The sequence below is a fragment of the Podarcis melisellensis genome (genome assembly GCF_964234715.1).
Source record: "Podarcis melisellensis genome assembly, chromosome: 1".
Classification (NCBI taxonomy): Eukaryota; Metazoa; Chordata; class Lepidosauria; order Squamata; family Lacertidae; genus Podarcis; species Podarcis melisellensis.
This window is the reverse complement of record NC_138528.1, coordinates 101,227,594-101,247,076: the sequence shown is the minus strand read 5'-3', so window position 1 is coordinate 101,247,076 and position 19,483 is coordinate 101,227,594. Positions and strand designations below refer to the sequence as shown.

At 41.2% G+C, this 19,483-nt stretch overlaps 1 protein-coding gene across 1 annotated transcript in view; it reads right to left on the bottom strand.

The window, feature by feature from the left end:
* Positions 1-490: 490 nt before the first annotated feature.
* KIF5C (kinesin family member 5C) overlaps positions 491-19,483 on the bottom strand; it is a 316,620-nt gene continuing 297,627 nt past the window's right edge. Inside the window, exons 14-26 of the mRNA XM_081928835.1 lie at positions 18,902-18,970; positions 16,520-16,726; positions 14,519-14,665; positions 12,975-13,163; positions 12,732-12,849; positions 10,442-10,518; positions 8,910-9,019; positions 6,129-6,230; positions 5,067-5,127; positions 3,343-3,414; positions 2,199-2,303; positions 1,063-1,279; positions 491-592 (exon numbers count right to left, since the gene is read on the bottom strand). Coding sequence (XP_081784961.1) covers positions 498-592; positions 1,063-1,279; positions 2,199-2,303; positions 3,343-3,414; positions 5,067-5,127; positions 6,129-6,230; positions 8,910-9,019; positions 10,442-10,518; positions 12,732-12,849; positions 12,975-13,163; positions 14,519-14,665; positions 16,520-16,726; positions 18,902-18,970 — 1,569 coding nt within the window. The 3' untranslated portion in view covers positions 491-497. The remainder of the gene's footprint in view (positions 593-1,062; positions 1,280-2,198; positions 2,304-3,342; positions 3,415-5,066; positions 5,128-6,128; positions 6,231-8,909; positions 9,020-10,441; positions 10,519-12,731; positions 12,850-12,974; positions 13,164-14,518; positions 14,666-16,519; positions 16,727-18,901; positions 18,971-19,483) is intronic.

Sequence of the window (19,483 nt, the reverse complement as noted above, 5' to 3'; positions counted from 1 at the left end):
TATAATACCAGCTAGCATGAAACAGCACTCACATATGTTTTCCTATAGGCCTTATCACAGAAACACTACATGCAAATTAAACCAAAGGAAAGTTTCTGAGCCAGGAGAAGAATCAGTCCTGACCATTGATCATCATCATCATTATTACTATTATTTATTATTAGACATATATTGTCCTTCATCATAAAATCTCAGGGCAGTCCACAAATCATGAGATTTGTAGTGCAATATCTGGAAGTTAAAGGTTTCCCCTTCCTGCATCTCAGAACTTACACTGTTGCTTTACTGATCTTTCTTCATACAACAGAAACGACCATGCTTTTAAAATCCAAGCATTTTCAATATGGTGACATCAGCTACCAACCTACACAAAAGACCCAGCCTGGCCCACCTCAATTTTTCTGCCGGTGAGAATTTGCAATCCGGCAGAGTGAGCACCTCACAAATAATCACATGTTGAAAACTTACAAGCCGATCACCATGAGCTCACCTGGTGTTTATTTCATGTTCTGGTAATACCCTCCTCCTCCTCGAATGGCATGGATGGCTGTTGGAGAAGATGCTGGATAATGGCCAGGGCGTATAGGCTTGGCTGCAAAGAGGCAAATCAAAGCAAGGGGGTGAAAAACAGTCTTTATACGAGCTTCGTGTGTTTTTGTGTTCTGTGGAAAGCCAAAATGGCTAACACAGAGAGAGCAATATCTAATACAGTGGTCCCTGGGTTTAAGAACAGCCCTGTTTACGAACAATTTGGTTTACGAACTCCGCAAAACCAGAAGTAGTGTCCCGGTTTGCGAACTTTACCTCGGTCTAAGAACGGAATCCGAACGTTGGAAGGGCCCTGGCGGTGGGAGGCCTCATCAGGAAAAGTGCGCCTCAGTTTAAGAACGGTTTTGGCTTAAGAACGGACTTCTGGAACGGATTAAGTTTGTAAACCGAGGTACCACTGTACACACGGTTCTAAAAATGGGGGAGAAGACAAGAAATCCACAACCTCCACTAGAGGCACTGCAATATTCAAATAACTCTTTATCTCTAATTCTCTTGAGCCAGAATACATACCAATCTGAGCAGAGTGTGCTCTCCTCGCCATGTTCTTGGCTCTTACAGCCTCTTTAATGCGGTCCACTTCCTGCTGGTATCGTTTCCGGTCTCGCATGGCATTCTCCTTGGCTTCCTTCAGAGCACTCTCCAAGGCCTTAACTCTCTCTGCCGTAGCTCGGAGTCGTTTTTCCAGCTTAGGAAGCTCACAACGAAGATCTGCATTATCACGTACCAGCTGTGAAAGATTAACACAGAGATCTGATTATGGATAGTATGCAGTACAAAATAGTCACTGATATTTTTAAATTAAAAGATATAGAGAAAGTCACAGCCTGTACAGATGGTACTTTCTGGGGAGAAATCTTTGCCATATACCACCTTCTGCCACAGCTTCTCATCCACATGAGAAAGGTAAGGGTGTGAACTGCAGCATACTATGTTTAACTAAAGGCAAAATCTCCCTGCCCCCCCATTAAAGCCCATTTTGAACTGAGATGTTGAGGGCTAGGAAGATCCCATGTTCAAGTAAACTCAGTACAACACAGTTTAGTGGTTATTTTTTCCATGCGAAAGAGTGCAATAGTCCAATACCCATGCTCATTTACACGATAGCAAGTCCTTGTGCATTCAGTAGGGCTTACTCCTAGTAAGTGTACATGGTTCTGCAAAAGCCAAGGTCTCTTACCAAGTTGAGATTTTTTCCAGGAAAAAAATTCTGAATTGGAGATCATGGCTCCAAACAAACCATGACCTGCAGCTAAGGTCTGTTCTTGGCTTACTGATCACAATTTGGAGTTTGGATGTAACACTAAGCCATGGGTTGTAGTTTCTCCCCACCACCATCATGCTAGCAGGGAGGGAGGAAGTGGGAGCAGCTGGTGCATTTTCAGTAAACGATTAACTGTGGCTTGCCATGATGCATGGATATTGTCAGTCACTATGTGATCTTTCATATATTATGTTTCAAAGTTTACTTTTTAATACATAATCATCATATGGTTTTTTGTTTTATCAGTCAGAGGAGCTGTATTCTGTGGTCAGACAAGCCCACAGGAAGCCCACAAAGTTGACTGGGTAATGTTTTCCTTTCCCCCCACCCCCAGGCTTGGAGGTTGGGGTAAGAATGGTAATAAACAACACCACAATTATCTCACCTGCTTGTGAACCTTTGTAAGTTGTTCCAGGTTGTTTTCCAGAAAGGAGATTTTCTGCTTCTGAGCAGCACTTCCACCTCCATCATCACTGTCTAGTTCAACACTCTGTGAAGACAAAAAGCCAAATTAGAACCAAGCCTTTGAATAACATCAATAAATAGTGACTGAAAACCTCTGGAACTGTACACAAGTCCTTCCCAGAAAGCATTAGAGACCAATATGAACTTCAACTTTCAGCTAAAGCTGAAAAAATGCATTTCAGTTGACTGGCTTATTAACAGAGATTTCGAAACACACAAAAACTAAACATTGTTAAGTTATAAACAACCATGGTTTAAGGTGACACAACAACAAACCACAGTCCCCAAATATTAAAATGAAAGTGATGAGATAATTGTGCTTGGGTCATGCCTCTGTGAGCCCTTGCAGGAGGCCTCTCCAGCAACAAACAAGGGCACCCCCTCCTTTATGTGACAACCATTTGCCTTTACCCCTCAAAAGGAGAGAAATTTCAATGTACATCACAGTTGACCCTAGAAATGCCTTTTCTCATTTTCATCATCACATCCAAAATTACTCAAAAGCATGATATGGGCCTCTGATAGTCTTTGGAAGGCAGATTAGGCCTATAACTGATTTATATCATCATAACTGGCTGAAATGCTGCTATGAATATCATGGTTTCTACTACTGATCTGCCCAGTGAGGCTTCCAGGTGCAGCCTTTGGAATGGATTGTTAATGGCAATATCCAATAGTTCCCTAACTCCACATACACACCCTGAGAAAATTACCGAGGGCCTTGGCAGACCACTTCTGCTTGTTGTGGCAAATGTAATGCACACACATATCGATGCTATATGATTTGTAATTGTATGATTACATATATGCCATGGACCCCTTAAATGAAGGCCACTGGTGGTTGTTGGAACTGTAGTTTGGGAACCCCTGGCATAGCCCATTAATATAGCTGTATGTCTGTTTGCAAGTATTTAAACACAGCCAAGGTACACAGGCACTACACTGCAAGGTGCATATATTACTGCTAGAGTGCTAAGTGTGTACATACATACGTACATACATATGTAAGCCTAAGAAAAGAAGATTTTTGCACAATTATTCCCTCCCACAATATCTCAACTTACTTTTTTCACTCTGGTGGTGAGGTCTTGAACAAAAAGTCTGCGCAAGTTATGGAGGGTCTGAAGCTCTCTAGCCTGTGAACAAGTTTAAGAAAGCATTAGCTTAACAATGACCTATTTGAAATAAGAAACACAAAGCAAACATTTATGCCAGGTCTTACAGATGGGAATATTTCAAATAAATTATTGGGACACTGTGGTGGCCAAGAAGAAGAAAAAGGAAATTGACATTAATGCTCCATTTAGTAGTTGATATTCCTCAGCATGTGCTAAATTAAATCTCTTAGTTCCTTATACATTGATTGTACGTCAATGCAGGCTGTATGTAATAATAAATAAGCACAATAAAAACTAGGGCTGTCATGTGTTTTTGCTTCAGAACTGTATTTTTTCTTTTTGTGAACATATGCAAATTTAACTGTGAATGAATTTTGTATGGCGAACTATGATTTCTTTAATCAGTTAAATTTGCATATGTTCACAAAAGAAAAAAATACAGTTCTGAAGCAAAAACGCACACGCTTTTTAAGATGATGTGCACAGGCCTTAAACCAGGCATCATGTTAGATGAGATATCCCTCTTCCTCACATGAGGTTTAGTTGGGTTTGTGTGCAAGTCTCTATGGACCAGGGCCAGAACCTTCAAAAAATGCACACCATCTTAAATGCATAACTCACAACCATAAATGTACATCTGTTTGATGTTTTAGTCAAATTTTATTATGTGAAAAGTTTTGTTTAAAGGGGGCAGAATTTGAAAATTCCACACATTTCACTCACTTCAGGGAGAACACAACCAAGAAAATAATATATAACATATTTGTGACTAACCTCTAACTTCACTTATATCTCTACGAACTGTATGCCACAAATCAATAATCTGGTGGAAGATGACTAAAACAGGGATTTGATTAGGTGCCATCGCTGTACAGAATGGAGTTACCCTTGTAAATATTAAGTTATTTTATTCATTTATAGATTGCCCTGCATACAATTATGATGCAATAATACTAAAAATTTCATTAGTCATGAAATATTAGATTAACATTAGTGGTTTGTAGCTACTTGTGTCAATACAGATGACAGAAGCAACACAGATCATCCAACCAAAACATCAGACGTGTGTCTTGATTGAAGAAAACTCAGTGATGGGGCTGCTTGATATACCTCCAAAGGAAGGCAGTTCCACAAGCAGGATGTCACCAGTGAGAAGGTCCTGAGTCACCACATGACACACCATATCCCCTAATGGGACCATGAGAAGGGCCTCCTCAGTTGATCACAAGGTCCAGCCTGGCAAATATAGGGGCAGGCAGTCTTTCAAGTATTTGGGCCCCAAGTTGTTCAGGGCTTTACAAATTCAGCATCTAGACCTTGAATTGAGCCCAGCAACATACAGGCAGCCAGTACAGAGCTGGGAGAATGGGTGTTATATGACTCTGGCTTGATGCAGTAGCCAAATGAGTCCCTTGCTTTCTTCCTCCACGATACTCAAAACAGGAGGGAAGTTCACCATTATGACACAGGACCCACATGAACAGGCCATCTATATGAACTCCTGTTTTTCATTTTAAGAAACCAAGGTATGCAGACTGAACCACATGTTTTCAAAAGGCACAAAACAAACTAAATGGAGCATACAAAATTCAAGTGTGAAATAAGTAACATCATCCCTAGTGACCTCCTTTTTCTTTTTTAAAGAGAGACACTGTAGATTTAGTACATACCACAGTTTCTTCCAGCCCCTTCAGATCTTCTCTTGCTTGTTCCCTTTTATCGTTAAGCAGTCTAGGCAGAGAAAAGACACTGCTCAACTCAAAAATTTAATTGGAATAATGTAAAGTTTCCAAGCGAACGAAACAAACATGCTCATCTCAGCCTCCTTATGCTTTCCTCAACCTAGAAACCAACACCTGTGCCTATCTCCTACCAAGCACTCCAGAACTCCTGCATTTTAGAAAGCTGCATCACAGAAGGAACTCGAGAAGATGCTGCTTCCCTATATGTTGCAGTGTATGCAAGGTGGGCAATCAAAGACTGGAAGCAGCAAGGACAAACAGCAGCACTCCTCCATCTGGAGTACCAAGGGAGCGCAGTATCTTTCCTGCCTAGAGGGAGGCAGGGCAGGCAGTTGTGGATACTACAACAAAAACAGCTACTGAAGCATAACCATCTGTGATGGCAGCCATATGTTATATGCAGCCACAGGACTTAGCCCATTTCAAGAATGAATAGAGAAGCATTTTCCATGCATTTTTACATGGGGTGGTGGTAGGAGGTCTGGCGCAAACAGAACACCCAGCAGAATTAGCACTGTTGCAGGTGCTGGATAATACTCATTCTGCACTTGTTAGAAATCTCGCTTTCAGTTTAGCAGCACCTATGTACACTATGGAACTCCCTGCCTGTTGATATCTGGCTGCAATCTTTTCACGGCCGGTTTAAAACATTTCTGTTTAGGCAAGACTATCCAGACATGTAGAAGTAGATTTGTGTTTTTTTTAGCTTACTGTTGGTTTCAATCAAATTATGAATGTTTCAAGTACTTGTGTGTGTGTTTAACTGCTCTTTATGGGTAATCTTAGTGTTTTGTTTGTGTAAAACTGATCAGAGGTTCTATTACCATCAAGTAGTACATAAATTTTGTTACATAAAATAAAGATCCATTTTCCTTATGTTTCTGTCCTGGAGTACTGTGTTATCACAGGGAGCCAGGATTGGTTGGATGCAACATTATTGGAGAGCAAAATATTAAAGAATAATAATAATAGATTGCCCTGCAAACTTACATTAGCTTCTCCAGTTTCTTTTCCCGTTCTTGATCTTCTGCTTTCAATCGTTCATAGTCCAAACTCAGTTTTTCTTGTTCCAGCTGCAGTTTCTGATTCATACTGAGACAAAAGAAAAGGAAAAAGGAATGAAAAGAAAACTTCCGTTCAAGAAGCCTTAAAGTTAGTCAACGCTTATACATTTGATCATCACAGAAAGACTCTACACAATAACTCTCTGGGAAATTTTATTGATAAGACATCCTGCTTCTTTAGAGAATTTCCCTTTATACACATCAGACAACACAACACAATACTTACCTTGTTACTGATTCTCTCTCAGCTTATTGACATGCATCCAAAACATAAAATGGCAATTCCTCTCTACAAGTGTGAACTTAATGCTAACTATTTTAAAAGTCAAAAAGCCTAGATCGGGGATGAGAAGCCTGCAGACCTCCAAATATTGTTGGACTCCCAACTTTTGTCATCCGCAACCAATATGGCTAAAGGTCAGGGATGTTGGGAGGTGCTGTGGAGAGACCCTTGCGGATGGTTTTGAAATTGCAGCTAGTACAGAATGCTGCAGCCCAGCTTTTAGCTGGAGCCACTCCATATCAACATATGCTGAAGCTGAAAAGATCTGCACTAGCAGCCAATACATTACTAAGCTAAATTCAAGATTTGTTGTTATATAGTCCTAAGCTGCCTAAGACTTAGGTTACCCAAAAGACCACTTTATACATCTGCCAGATTACTGGGATCACCTGGAGAATCCCTTCTGGCCATCCCATATTTGTTTGTGAACTAAGGCTTCTAGCATAGTGGCACTAGTAATTTCGAAGGATGCTCCTATTGAAATCAGGCAAGCACCTACAAACTTGGTGCTTCATCACCTGCCAAAAACATTTGTTTCACCAAGCTTTGCAGAATTAATTTGGCCATTGTGATTCAGTCTTGGTATTCCATCATTTCATGATGTTAAGGTAAAGGTAAAGGGACCCCTGACCATTAGGTCCAGTTGTGGCCGACTCTGGGGTTGCGGTGCTCATCTCGCTTTATTGGCCGAGGGAGCCAGCGTACAGCTTCCAGGTCATGTGGCCAGCATGACTAAGCTGCTTCTGGCAAACCAGAGCAGCACACGGAAACACCGTTTACCTTCCCGCCAGAGCGGTATCTATTTATCTACTTGCACTTTGACATGCTTTCGAACTGTTAGGTTGGCAGGAGCAGGGACCAAGCAACGGGAGCTTACCACGTTGCGGGGATTCGAACCACCAACCTTCTGATCAGAAAGTCCTAGGCTCTGTGGTTTAACCCACAGCGCCATCCGCATCCCTTCATAATGTTAGAATGCTTTTATTTCAAACCACCATGACTTCTATTATTTTTGATACTTACTAGACACCTTCCAAGTGTATTTCTCAAGATGATGTACACAATATAAGGAAAAAAACAGCTAAGATGCACTTTAAAAGAACACAGAAAATGTAAGCAAATGAACTGAAAAATGATGAAAAGAGGCGCCCATGGCAAAGTCTTGCTCATCCAGCCAGGAAAGCTTCTCGTGACAGAAATGTCTCCAGTTTGTTTCTGGAAAGCAGAGATAGTGGGCACCTGTTGCATTTCGACAGGAAAGCTGTTCCACAGAACGTGGACAACGACACTAAAAGCCCTTCTCCAAGTTACAGGGCTTCCGATTGCTTTGGAACCTTCAGGAGAAAATCTTCCATAGACCCCAGTGGCATTTAAAGGATAAGGCAGGTAAGTTGGTCCTGAGGTGTATAGGGCCTTATAGGCTAGTACCAACACCTTGGCTCAGCGCAGATTGGCAGCCAGTAAGGTGATATATGCTGGCACTAGTCTGCCTCCATAAGAAACCTAGCTGCTGAATTCTGCCCTAGCTGCAGCTTCCAGACCAACCTCAAGGGCAGTACAAAGAGGCAGGAAGTGCACTTAGCTTGAAAATGTTCCTTTCCCATTCATTGTTTTACATAATCTTCATGCTAAAAAATTGTAATGGGGGATGGGGTGGGGAAGCAAATCTATGACTGGATGCTGGTTTTAGTAATATTATATTCATTTTTCTATTTAACATGGCTTGCATGTAAACAGCTGATTGGTCATGATCAGATATTCATCACCCTCTCATCCAAATTTACCACTGCTTTTTTTCCTGCATCACTGAATTCAGTAAGGGTTTCTTCCACTTTTTCACTTCCTAGTTATAAGCCTTCTGTCTTTCTTGGTCTCTGCTTCCCTACAGAGTTGTATAGAACAGCTCTGCCCCTTTCCCATTAAGCATCCATCGCCTGTATCCATTTCAAGCTGTTCCTCCCACTCTTCTTCATTTCCATCATCTAGCTTTGCCAAAGTCAAAGCTGTATCATCCCCAGTCATTTTGATATAGTTTCTCAGTAGCAGCTTCTGAAGCAGTCTTAAGTCTGCTCAAACATTTATTACACCATGTGATTTATAAAGCAAAATAACTGAAAATATTTCTAGCTTTCAAGTCTTTGAAATTCATTAAATGCAGTTTTTCTGCACTCTCTTTACTCGATATCATTAGCAGGAGGAGGAGGAGAAGAAAACCCTGAACAGATACATCCACAGCAATAGGCCTCTGGGGTCCTAATGAGATGTTTGCCAATAAAACTAGATAAGAATAAATAATCAGCAGTTTGCAGTTGTGTGTGCACACAGAGAGAGAGAGAGAGAGAGAGAGAGAGAGAGAGAGAGAGAGAGAGAGAGAGAGAGAGAGATGGAATTGAAAGCCTACAGGAAAGGAAAGCATGATCTTACTCTCTGATCTCGTCAATGGTTTTCTGCTTCTCCTCAATCTCATCTCGCAGCCTGGACAGCTGCTTCTGGTGAGCTTCCCTGTGACTCTCCATCTGTTGCTCTAGTGTCTTCTGTTCATAAAAGAGAGAGGTGAATATAATTACACAACTTTGCCTTTTTGACCGTGGCTTTGTCCAGTATTTCTGAAGTAGCTCAGAACTGCATATATTTCCCATGGATTGCTCTTTGCTTTTTTAACTGTGAATATTAACTTGCTTGATACAAATTGATTCTGCCTTCTTTAGTAAAAACTCCCACATGCATACACCACCAGCTAGCATGTATTTGTGCCAACCATGGTCACACCTATGGATCAAAACTCCACTTTACACAGGGGTGCAACTAATTCCAGCACTAATGCTGTACCAACATGTTGCCCTTTGTGTTTGCCTGGGTGGCCAATCTGTTGTCCTCCATTTGTTGTTGGACTCCAACTCCCATCAGCTCCAGACAGCATGACCAAAAGTGAAGGATGATTTGAGTGGCAGTCCCACAACTTCTAGAGAACAATCTGTTTCCCACCCCTTAGGCCCTTAAGGTAAATAGATGACCTGTTTGCTTACACCAGCACTGGGTATTAACAGTAGTGTACACATGAAGTGCCAGGGAATACAATAGTTTATAGAAGCATGCTGTAAAAAGAATAATTAGCAACTTAAGTCAGGTATAGCTAACCTGTGGCCCTACAGATGTTGTTGGAATCCATCAGCCCAGTCAGGATAGTTAGGGCCAACAGGAACTCTAGTTGAACATCACCTGGAAGGACCACAGGTTCCCCATCCCCGACTTAAGGCCTGGGTTATAGTGCAATGAATGTTTAGCTAGTATAATTTGTTGGATGGGATCCATATTCTTTTCATTTCATTACAGGGGTATTTCACTATTCAAATACTCAAGCTGTATGTTACAAATATAATGAGCACTTATTGGACAGTTTCTGTGACTTCACAGCTCTACAAGTCCCATTCCACCCAACCCTTACATACAAAAATGCAATATAGTTTGGTTTTTTTAGTTGTTGTTGGCTGTGCTCCATCAGCATCAAACAACTCACTCAGCTTCTTCGCTACCATTTCAAGAATATCAATGAGATTTAAACACACACACACATTTGCTTGCTGGTTGTATGCTCCCCTGTTAGCAATGTCTGGGAAACATCTAGTAGATAAAGTAAACCTCAGGATACCTACCCTCTGCACTCTTATGCAGCAAACCTATCCTTCCTTTTAACTATGTGAGCATAGAATAATCTGCAACTGGTAAGGTTAGTACAAATAACTACCAAGAATATAATACAATGGTTTAAAAAAAACACACATTTGGTAGGGAAGCTCTTCCACCGTACGGCAAACAAAACAGATTTCTTAATGCACACGTGTGCCTTTGACATGTTGTTCAAAAGTACAAAGCAGCATTACAAGTGCACCTTGTCATGACTTTGAGAAGTATTATTAGTGAGAAACTGATCTCACAATTGTATCGTACAATGTTACCTTCATCTCCTCTGCATCCTGCAGCAAGGTTAAATGCTCCTTCTCTTTATCTTTGAAACTGACTTCATGCATTTTTTCTGTTAAAACAAAAATTAAAGCTGAGCAACTCCTGTTTAATTTTATGCGGTTTAAACAAGATAGCATTCAGGGCTCTAAACAATCTACCTCTTCAAGCAGAAGACACCACTTCACATACTTCTATCTCCTGGCATTTAGACTTGTTTACAATGGCAACAAAACCTAAGGGAATCCATTTCCCGCATTAACAGCTGCTTCATTGGAACAAGCTACATTTAGCCTATGATTTCCAAGAGGTGCTTTTGGGGTGGGGGGAATGGGCACCATACCCAGTCCCATCTGTCTACTAAAATAACATATTATATGTGCTAAGACCTTTTCCTTTTTTTCTTTTTCTTTTTTGCTACAGCCTGCTCATCCGAGCCACTGATAATTCAGAGCATAGCAGTCCTTCCTTAGGGCCAATTTCCAAGACTAATTCAAAACGCCAGGAATATTATTTAGTTGCAGATCCATGGAGATTTCAGCACATGAATGCAAATCAGCACTGGAGGATAGGATAAAAATCAGGGGTGGGAAGCCTGTGACTTTCCAGATGTTGCTGGCCTACAACTTCCATCACCCCTGAACATTGGCCATGCTTGGGGGGGGCTGATTGAGGTTCAAGTCTATAACAATATATGGAGAGCCACGGGTTCCACACTCCTAATATACCGTATTTTTCACTCTATAAGACGCACTTTTTCCCTCCCAAGAAGGGGAAATGTGTGCGCGTCTTATGGAGTGAATGCAGGCTGCGCAGCTATCCCAGAAGCTAGAACAGCGGGAGGGATTGCTGCGCAGCGCTCCCTCTTGCTGTTCTAGCTTCTGGCTTAGCTGTGCACAGCCTCTTCAGGGCAGCAGGATGAAGGCTCCCCCTGCCCTGAAGAGGCTTTGTGCAGCTATCCCAGAAGCCAGAACAGTGAGAGGGATCGCTGCGCAGCAATCCCTCTTGCTGTTCTGGCTTCTGGGATTCAGAATATACTTTTTGTTTGTTTTCCTCCTCCAAAAACTAGGTGCGTCTTATGGTCTGGTGTGTCTTATAGTGCGAAAAATGCTGTGAATCTTAGAGATCTACTCAGCCTCTGGCAGCCCCACAAAACTGCCAGGAGAAGATTGAGTTTTCAATCACGCTGCACTGCACGAACCACACAAGATTCTCACATGTTGAATCAGATGATAAAGGATGCTTATGCAGCACATTTATTCTGCACCGCAATTAAAAAAAAAATAAAAACCAGATCAAATAAGACATTGCAAATGCCTTGAAGAAGCACTGCTGCACCCAGATCAGACATGTCATTAGCCTTAACCAGTCTGAAATGCTATTTGAATCCTCAACAATGAGGAGGGTGGTTGTCCTCATTCCTGCCCGAAACATGATAATAGAGACTCTTCCCTTGCGAGTCAGATAGATATCTTATTCAGGGAAGTTAACTGTACAGGCTCTGAAGCAGGCGCAGTGGTTCAGGAATAGATGGAAGCAACAGAGATGTCTCCACATCACTCCAGCCAGGCTTTTAAAGATGAGGCATGGTGATCTTACGCATGAGACCCTCTTGCCTCACAGATGTGTCTACTTCGTAGGGGCACATCCCATCTGGACGGGTGAATCTATTCCCATCTATGGAGGCCATGCCTGGTCCTCAGAGGCAATGCCGCATCTCGCCTTCTGACTCCTTCATTCATCTCCCTCTCAGCCATCCTCAGCAGCCGGTTGATGTTCTCTACTCCACAGGATAGGCAGAAAAGGGAGAACCTACATCCCACATTCCCTTCCTCCTGCTTCTTCCTCATCCAACTGAGCCTGCCAATCCATGTCCAATCCCAGTGGAGCTGTAGGGCTCATTACAGTGGTAGGAAAGAAGGTAACTGCAATAGAAAAAGCCTCACCAAAATTCAGCATCTCCTGAGAAAAGCAGAAGAAAGCCCAAGGTCACAGACATTTAAAGCACTGTTGTACCACATTCACTGTTATGGCTTCCTCCAAATAATCCTAGGAACTGCTAAGGGTGCTTAGAGTTGCTAGGAGACCCCTCACAGAGCTACATTTCCCAGTTCCATTAACAAGCTGCATTTCCTAGGATTGGTGTTTTTTGGGGGAGAGGGAAGCCATGACAGTTTCAGTGGTGGAAGAAAACTTTAAATGTACGGTGCAGATGTGACCCAAGAGGGCTGTTTTCAGCTCAGAAGAGGCAAAACATAAAACTGGGAATGCTTGAAAATATTGTACCTTGAGCACGCAATTTGGCCAACTCCTCATTAAGTGAATCCTGTGACTCTTCTAGCTGCCTTCGTTTATGCTCCATGTTCTGCATGTAGTCTGTGAGAGACTTTATCTTTGCTTCATGCTTTGAAAGATGTAAGCAAGGAAAAAATATATATTTAATATACACAGAAAATGTGAGGCAAATTAATTGGACTGTTTAGTGGGTGGAGGAAGGGGGGGATAAAAATAAAAAAACACTCTAATAACCTGAGAGATAAGGAGTTGACAAGCGGCAAGTTCCCTCTCACTGGCATTCATCTTCCTGTTGGAGTCTATCTGGGCACTCTCCAGCTGCTTGCTACGGTTCACCAGAGATTTCACCTCGGACTTCATCTTACTGATGTAGAGCCTTGCCATGGTGAACTCCTCCTCAATCACTCCATTCACATCTGCTAACTGAACATCCAAAACAGTTGCATGGTGAACATGTACCAGTAAATTCAATTTGTTACTACCGAGTTGCTGAACTCTGTTTGCATTAGGCAATGGAAATCAGACCGATTTGTACTGGTCTTCCCTTACTGCCAGTGATGCTGAAGTTCTGGAATGACTTCCCAATAGAGGCTCACCTTGCTCAGTTCTAGATGCCAAATTTAAGGTATTAAAATCTATTATGTATTTTAAATGGCAACCAGCAGAGTTGTTGTTGTTGTTTTGAAGCATTATATATATTCTAAAGTTTTAAAGTTGGAAAGAAAGACGCTTGGGGAATTGTTACCATCCAGCTTGCATAGAGGCCCTTCTGTCTCCCAACTACCATCACAGGGACATCTGAAGGACCATTTTGCCCTCAGGGGACTGAGAAGCTGTAACAGCTTGTCCTAAAGACACAAGTTGCCTTTTGCATTACATTGTAGCTTCTCCCCCCCCCCCAAAAAAAATCAATACTTATTGTTTAATAATCTTATGTAAACTGCTTGTGAGGTTTGACTGAAAAGTGGTATATAGATAGTGTTGATAAATAAATACTTTATTTACCAGAAGACGCAATAGGTATTATGGTAAAGGTAAATGGTAAAAGACCCCTGGACGGTTAGGTCAAGTCAAAGGCAACTATGGGGTGCAGCGTTCATCTTGCTTCAGGCCAAGGGAGTTGGTATTTGTCCATAGACAGCTTTCCAGGTCATGTGGCCAGCATGACTAAACCACTTCTGGTGCAACGGGACACCGTGACAAGTGCCAGAGCGCACAGAAATGCCGTTTACCTTCCCACCAGAGTGGTACCTATTTATCTACTGGCACTGGCATGTTTTCGAACTGCTAGGTTGGCAGAAGCTGGGATAGAGCAACGGGAACTCACCCCACTGCACAGATTTGAACCGCCAACTTTCCAATCAGCAAGCCCAAGAGGCTCAGTGGTTTAGACCACAGCGCCACCAGCTCCCCTTAACAATAGGAATTATAATAGATTGCTGGATACCCTGCTTTTTATTTAGATCAATGTAGACAATATTCAAAATCTAGAAATCCCATCCAGAAATGCTTGGACTTGCCATGCAGAAGCTTCTCAGCTCACAGTAGTTTCCCCATGAACCTCCAAGTATTGAATATGTTTATGGGTTCAACTTTTAAATGAAATGACCTATCAGCAATTCCAGCCCTTTGGATACACAAACTGGCTGGCAAAATGAATTGGGAAAAGCTCACTTGTTCATGAGTTTCATGAACATAGTAAGAGAAACAAGCTTTGCAGTCCAGCCTGCCAATGAAGTTAGATAATCCCATTTAAGATTTTAAAAAATTCAACTTACCGTTTTAACGTCATTAGTACCAATGATTCCTCCAATCTCGCCAAGGTCCTTAAGCAGTAAATTCAAGATCTCAGTAGCTCTCTTCTTCTGATGATTACTGAGTTCTTGCAACTGTCCCAACTCTCTCTGTGTAGTTGTCAGGGCGGACTGCAAAATAATGAACAGCGGTGAAGACTTCACACTTGTTGCAGAAATTGTTTCTGAGGTTAAGCTGGTGTTTGCTGCATTAAAAGTTTGTGTTCCTGAACACTCAAGGATAAAAACGAAGGAATCACAGCCAATCTATGTAGCTGTGCCACCCTCAATAATGAATTAAACACAGACACTAAAATACTTTATACTGGTACCACCAGAAATTCCTGTATGGTTCTGCATGTAGTCTGTTCCAAATCCCATTAAGTACCAATCCAGAGATTCGATAGGGAATTGTACATTAGAATTTGAACATGTGGACTCTACACAAGAATATGTCTTAGTACACAAAATGTCTGTTTACATACAGCCTCAGCATTTCCCACAGTTCAAATATCCCAGGTTTCCCTTAAACCTGGCTCACTATGAAAACTACTCAAATCAGAGCATGCCCCTGCTGGCTTCTAAGTAGTAGCTAGAGGTAAAATCACTAGAGATAAATCAGAATGGACTAAGTTGGAGGTGGGCGAGGGTACATCATTGCTTATATTTAGTCTAAGTTAAGGGTTGGTGGCAAAATCCTTACAGAAAACAAACAGCAGCAACCAAGAGAGCTTTTTAGAATGTCATGAACACAAATAAACTGGAAGAACTGCAGTGTGTATTATAGCAACAAGATTGCTCTTTCCATCTCAGACTCCACCCTACATCTTCACTGCTGAGTGACATGCCCTTGGTCTCCCTTTCACAGCTACATCATGAAGACCAGGAATTGAACTTTCTTTCTTTTTAATAACAGTGTAAGCAAGCTACTCTTAATTTCTCATGAGATTGTATTCTTTCAGCAAAAACCATTCAATGGTAGCAGGAAAACTTCCCTCTTCCATTCGCCTATCCACCCTATTTCAGCTAATGTTCTTCCAATTAAAATCTGCACAAATTAACTGCTCCCCGGTGCCCATAAGCAGAGGAATGGTACTCTGCCTTCTCATATATCTGTCATGGCAGAATATACATAAATGAACAAAATGTAAAAATGGATGCACCCATGTTTTGATGATGATGATGATGATTTCCCTACTCTTAATTCTGCAACTGCATACAATATGTGTTTCTATGACATTCTCCGATATGTTGTTCACTACCTTGTACACCATCAATAGTAGAAGTTTGCAAAAGATGTACAGTAATTAAAAAATATGGTTTTACCCTTAGCACCTGAAACAGGTCACTACTTTGGAGTATAGCTAATCATCATAATCTCATTCGTACTTATTATAATCCTTTTCCCTCATTTCCTAAATAGGGAACAAAGATTTGAGACTCACTGGCTTAATTGCCTATTGAGTCTCTGGCCAAGCTGGAATATGAGCACAGCAATTTATAGGACTACTGCGCTGGCTCTGGATGTGGGTGTGAAAAGATTGCCAGAAGCTAAAGAAGCAATGTAACAGCATACAAAGGAAAGAGACTGAGGCATTTAAAAATATATATATAAATCAAGACTTGAAGGTATTTTAGTGAACTTTGTGGTGGCAATAGCACTCTACCTTAGTCTACTTCGGAATATAACAGCATGAAGTGCAGACAAATGTGAACATGAACTGGGTGAAAGCTTACACATACTTACCTAACAATAGGGGCCACTACACTCAGTAATATGCACTGCTGAGTTTACGTTAATAAAATCAAGCTGCACATCTTATGTTCGAACAGCTAGTTTTAGAAATTCACAGCTTCTCATGAAATTAGGAAGATCTCATTGTTGATTCTAGAATGCATTTCCAGATTTCCAGAATGATGCACATGTAGGCATGCATGCACTTGCACACGCACACATGCACACACACAGAGGAGGATTGTTCTTACTGTTTTCTGTGCAAGTTCGTCAGCTAGCTGTTCATTAGCTCTCAGCTTGTCCTCCACTTCCTGCGACTTCTGGTCATAATTAACAGCCAGTTCCTCCAGAGCCTGAAGAACTTCTTTCACTTCCTCTTTCGCAGCTTCATTTTCAATCTGGAGACGAGTGAGTTCCTCTTGGATCTTTTCATAATCTCTCCTAGTGGAAGCCAAAAGCTACAAAGAGATGGAAACATTAAGATTGTGCAACTCTTGGGTTAAAAGGAGGACCATTATGACATAAGCAATGTGAGTGAAAACGGCATAAACCAGACATTGGAAATAGAATTGGAAACAGGAGACATTTGTGGGGGTGGAAAGGAATCGCTGAAACATCTCAGTGAGAGCAGAAGAGAAGCAGGGCTTGTTAACTGCCCCAACTCTTCTGAATCTTCCATTTGGCCATTATTAATAGAATAAATTATAACATGCTTAAGAGTAGCAAACTGTAATTCTGGCTTTATAAGAATTCTAGTATACTGCATGATACTCCGCAACAACAGAAGCAAGAATGTTGCTTGCTCACACATAACAGTACAAGAGTGGGCTGAAAAATTCTTTTTATTTACGAATTATATTTCTCTGCAGCCCCGTAACTCAGGTTCTCTGGGCAGCATACATAAAAACCAATAAGAATAGATAAGTGGTCCACCAACTCAATGTGATACCCTCCAGACATTGTTCATCAACACTCCCATCAAACCCACTAAGCCAAACCCAACTTTCCCCACTTCCCAACTGATCACACCCTTCTGATTCATCCCTACAGTAAGAGCAATCTTCAGCACTTTAGAAGCACCCAATGAGAAGCTTTTAGCCTGCCCACCCCTGTGGAAAGCCAACACTTCCTCCATAATTCAAAAGGTTATGGTCCAATAAAAAAGATGGGAGCATTTTGTAAAAGGTCTTTTGGACATAAATAGTTCACTATGTGTCAAACCATGTATTTTTGTGAATGTGCACCTAACCTGTGAACACAATACCCCCTATATTTTTACCTACTCATCAACACATGAGACACCTGTTATAGAAAGCCATGGAGTCTACGAGCATTTAGACCATGGGCTATGCCAGAAGGAGGTAAAGATAAGACTACAAATTTGGATTAATCCTATCTGAACTTACAGAAAATGGAATTTCTGGGATAGTAGGCCATGTATTCCAGTTACAAAGCTTTAAAATGTTTCAATAAGCTATCCTTGCAAAACGGGAAGATATCAAAATAATTAATCAGCACAATGTTAAATATCTGTCCAAAATAAGGGTTAGAACTGGGATCACGCCAAGTGAACATAACAGACTAAAAAGCAGACCACATCAACATATCCATTACATCTAGCTTCTACATATACACAAAACTTTAGCCTACCCACGTGGTTTAGCAATTTTAAAAAGGAAGGCATTCACATTCAACATACAGTCTATTTAGTCCCAGCAAATGATTTTGTGATGCACAAAAAAGTTAATCAGTGGGACTAGAATGTGAAAGATATTAGAACAGCATGTTCCCCTTTTTGTAACACTTATGCTAGCAATGAATCTGCTAGCTTAATCAGCCAGAAATAAGTGTGCTGGCTAATTAAGGAAAGCCATCATTAAGGCAGACACCCTGAAGCCCATCTATCACTGAGCTCATCACAAAGAACGGCAGAATGCACTAGAGAATACAGTAAACAGGGAACAAAATTAAGCAAAAGCACGCTCCATTCCGAAGCAGAGAACAGAGTGCCACCTTACAAAAATTAATGGCAAAGGTTTTATGCTTTTGGTCAACAGCTAGTTTTCCTAGCAGACTGTTTGAGGAGCCTAGTACAATGATGGATAACTTGTGGCCCACCTGATGTGATAAGACTACAAGTCCCATCATCCCTGACCAATGGTCATGCTGGCTGGGGCTGGTGGGAGCACATATGGAAGGGAACAGGGTTTCTAACCCTGGTCTAGTGCATTAATTTCCACCCACTGAAGCACTGATGTCTCTAGATTAGCAACCAGAAGGCTACATTTGAAATTTCTCAGTGGGGGTCTGGATTTGACCAAGGGGTCTTCAGTGTTACTGCCTCCTATTTTTAAAGCTAGTAGAACTTTATTAGTATGGGCATCATTTTCTTTTTTAAAAACAACAACAAGAAAACAAGGGAAATCTTCCAAGTCGCAGAGCAAGATGAACTGAGGAAAGGGTGAGCTTCTGCCTAATAGCAAACAAAACCATGAATAGCAAATGAAACATCAGTTGAATTAGGTCTAAAGTGAGGGTTAGGATGGTGGGGCAGGGAGAAGATATAGGGAAATGCCCATTTTAAAAGGTCATAATAATTTTATCACAATAATATACTTTGGGCTAATATTTACCTCATCTTGATCCAACATCTGCTGCTTTAGTTTCTCTGCCAATTGACTCTGTTGATTGATTTCATCATCCTGCAATAGGTGGGGGGAAAAAACTATCAGGAGCTTCTTCCCCTTTTTCTACATTTGTTAAAGCTTGAAACCAACACAAAATGGATGCAGTATTAGAGTGAAATAAATATTCTACAGAAGAAAGAAATATCCTTCAAAGCAGACACAAAACTGTAACTGGCTTCATCCTGCTTTCTTTAAATCACCTGCATAATGTGGTTGTAAACATTGCTTGAAATTGGAATCTGCTTCTAGCAACAGTGCCATTTTATATAAATACACTACAGATTTATAACAAAAAATTCCCTTACTTTATTAAGTGAGAATTCATGCAATAAAACTGCTGATAGGTGTAAAGCACCCAAGTTGTTTCATATAGGGTATGACATATATTATTTTCCTTTGTTGTTTGCTGTTTAAAACAAATTGTTTCCCCCTCCCTAGCAGAAGCTCTTGCTTTTGCAGAGATAAAGAGAAGCATGTGCTTCCCGTAGATTCCTGAACATTTATCCAAAATCAAGAAAGAACTTCAGA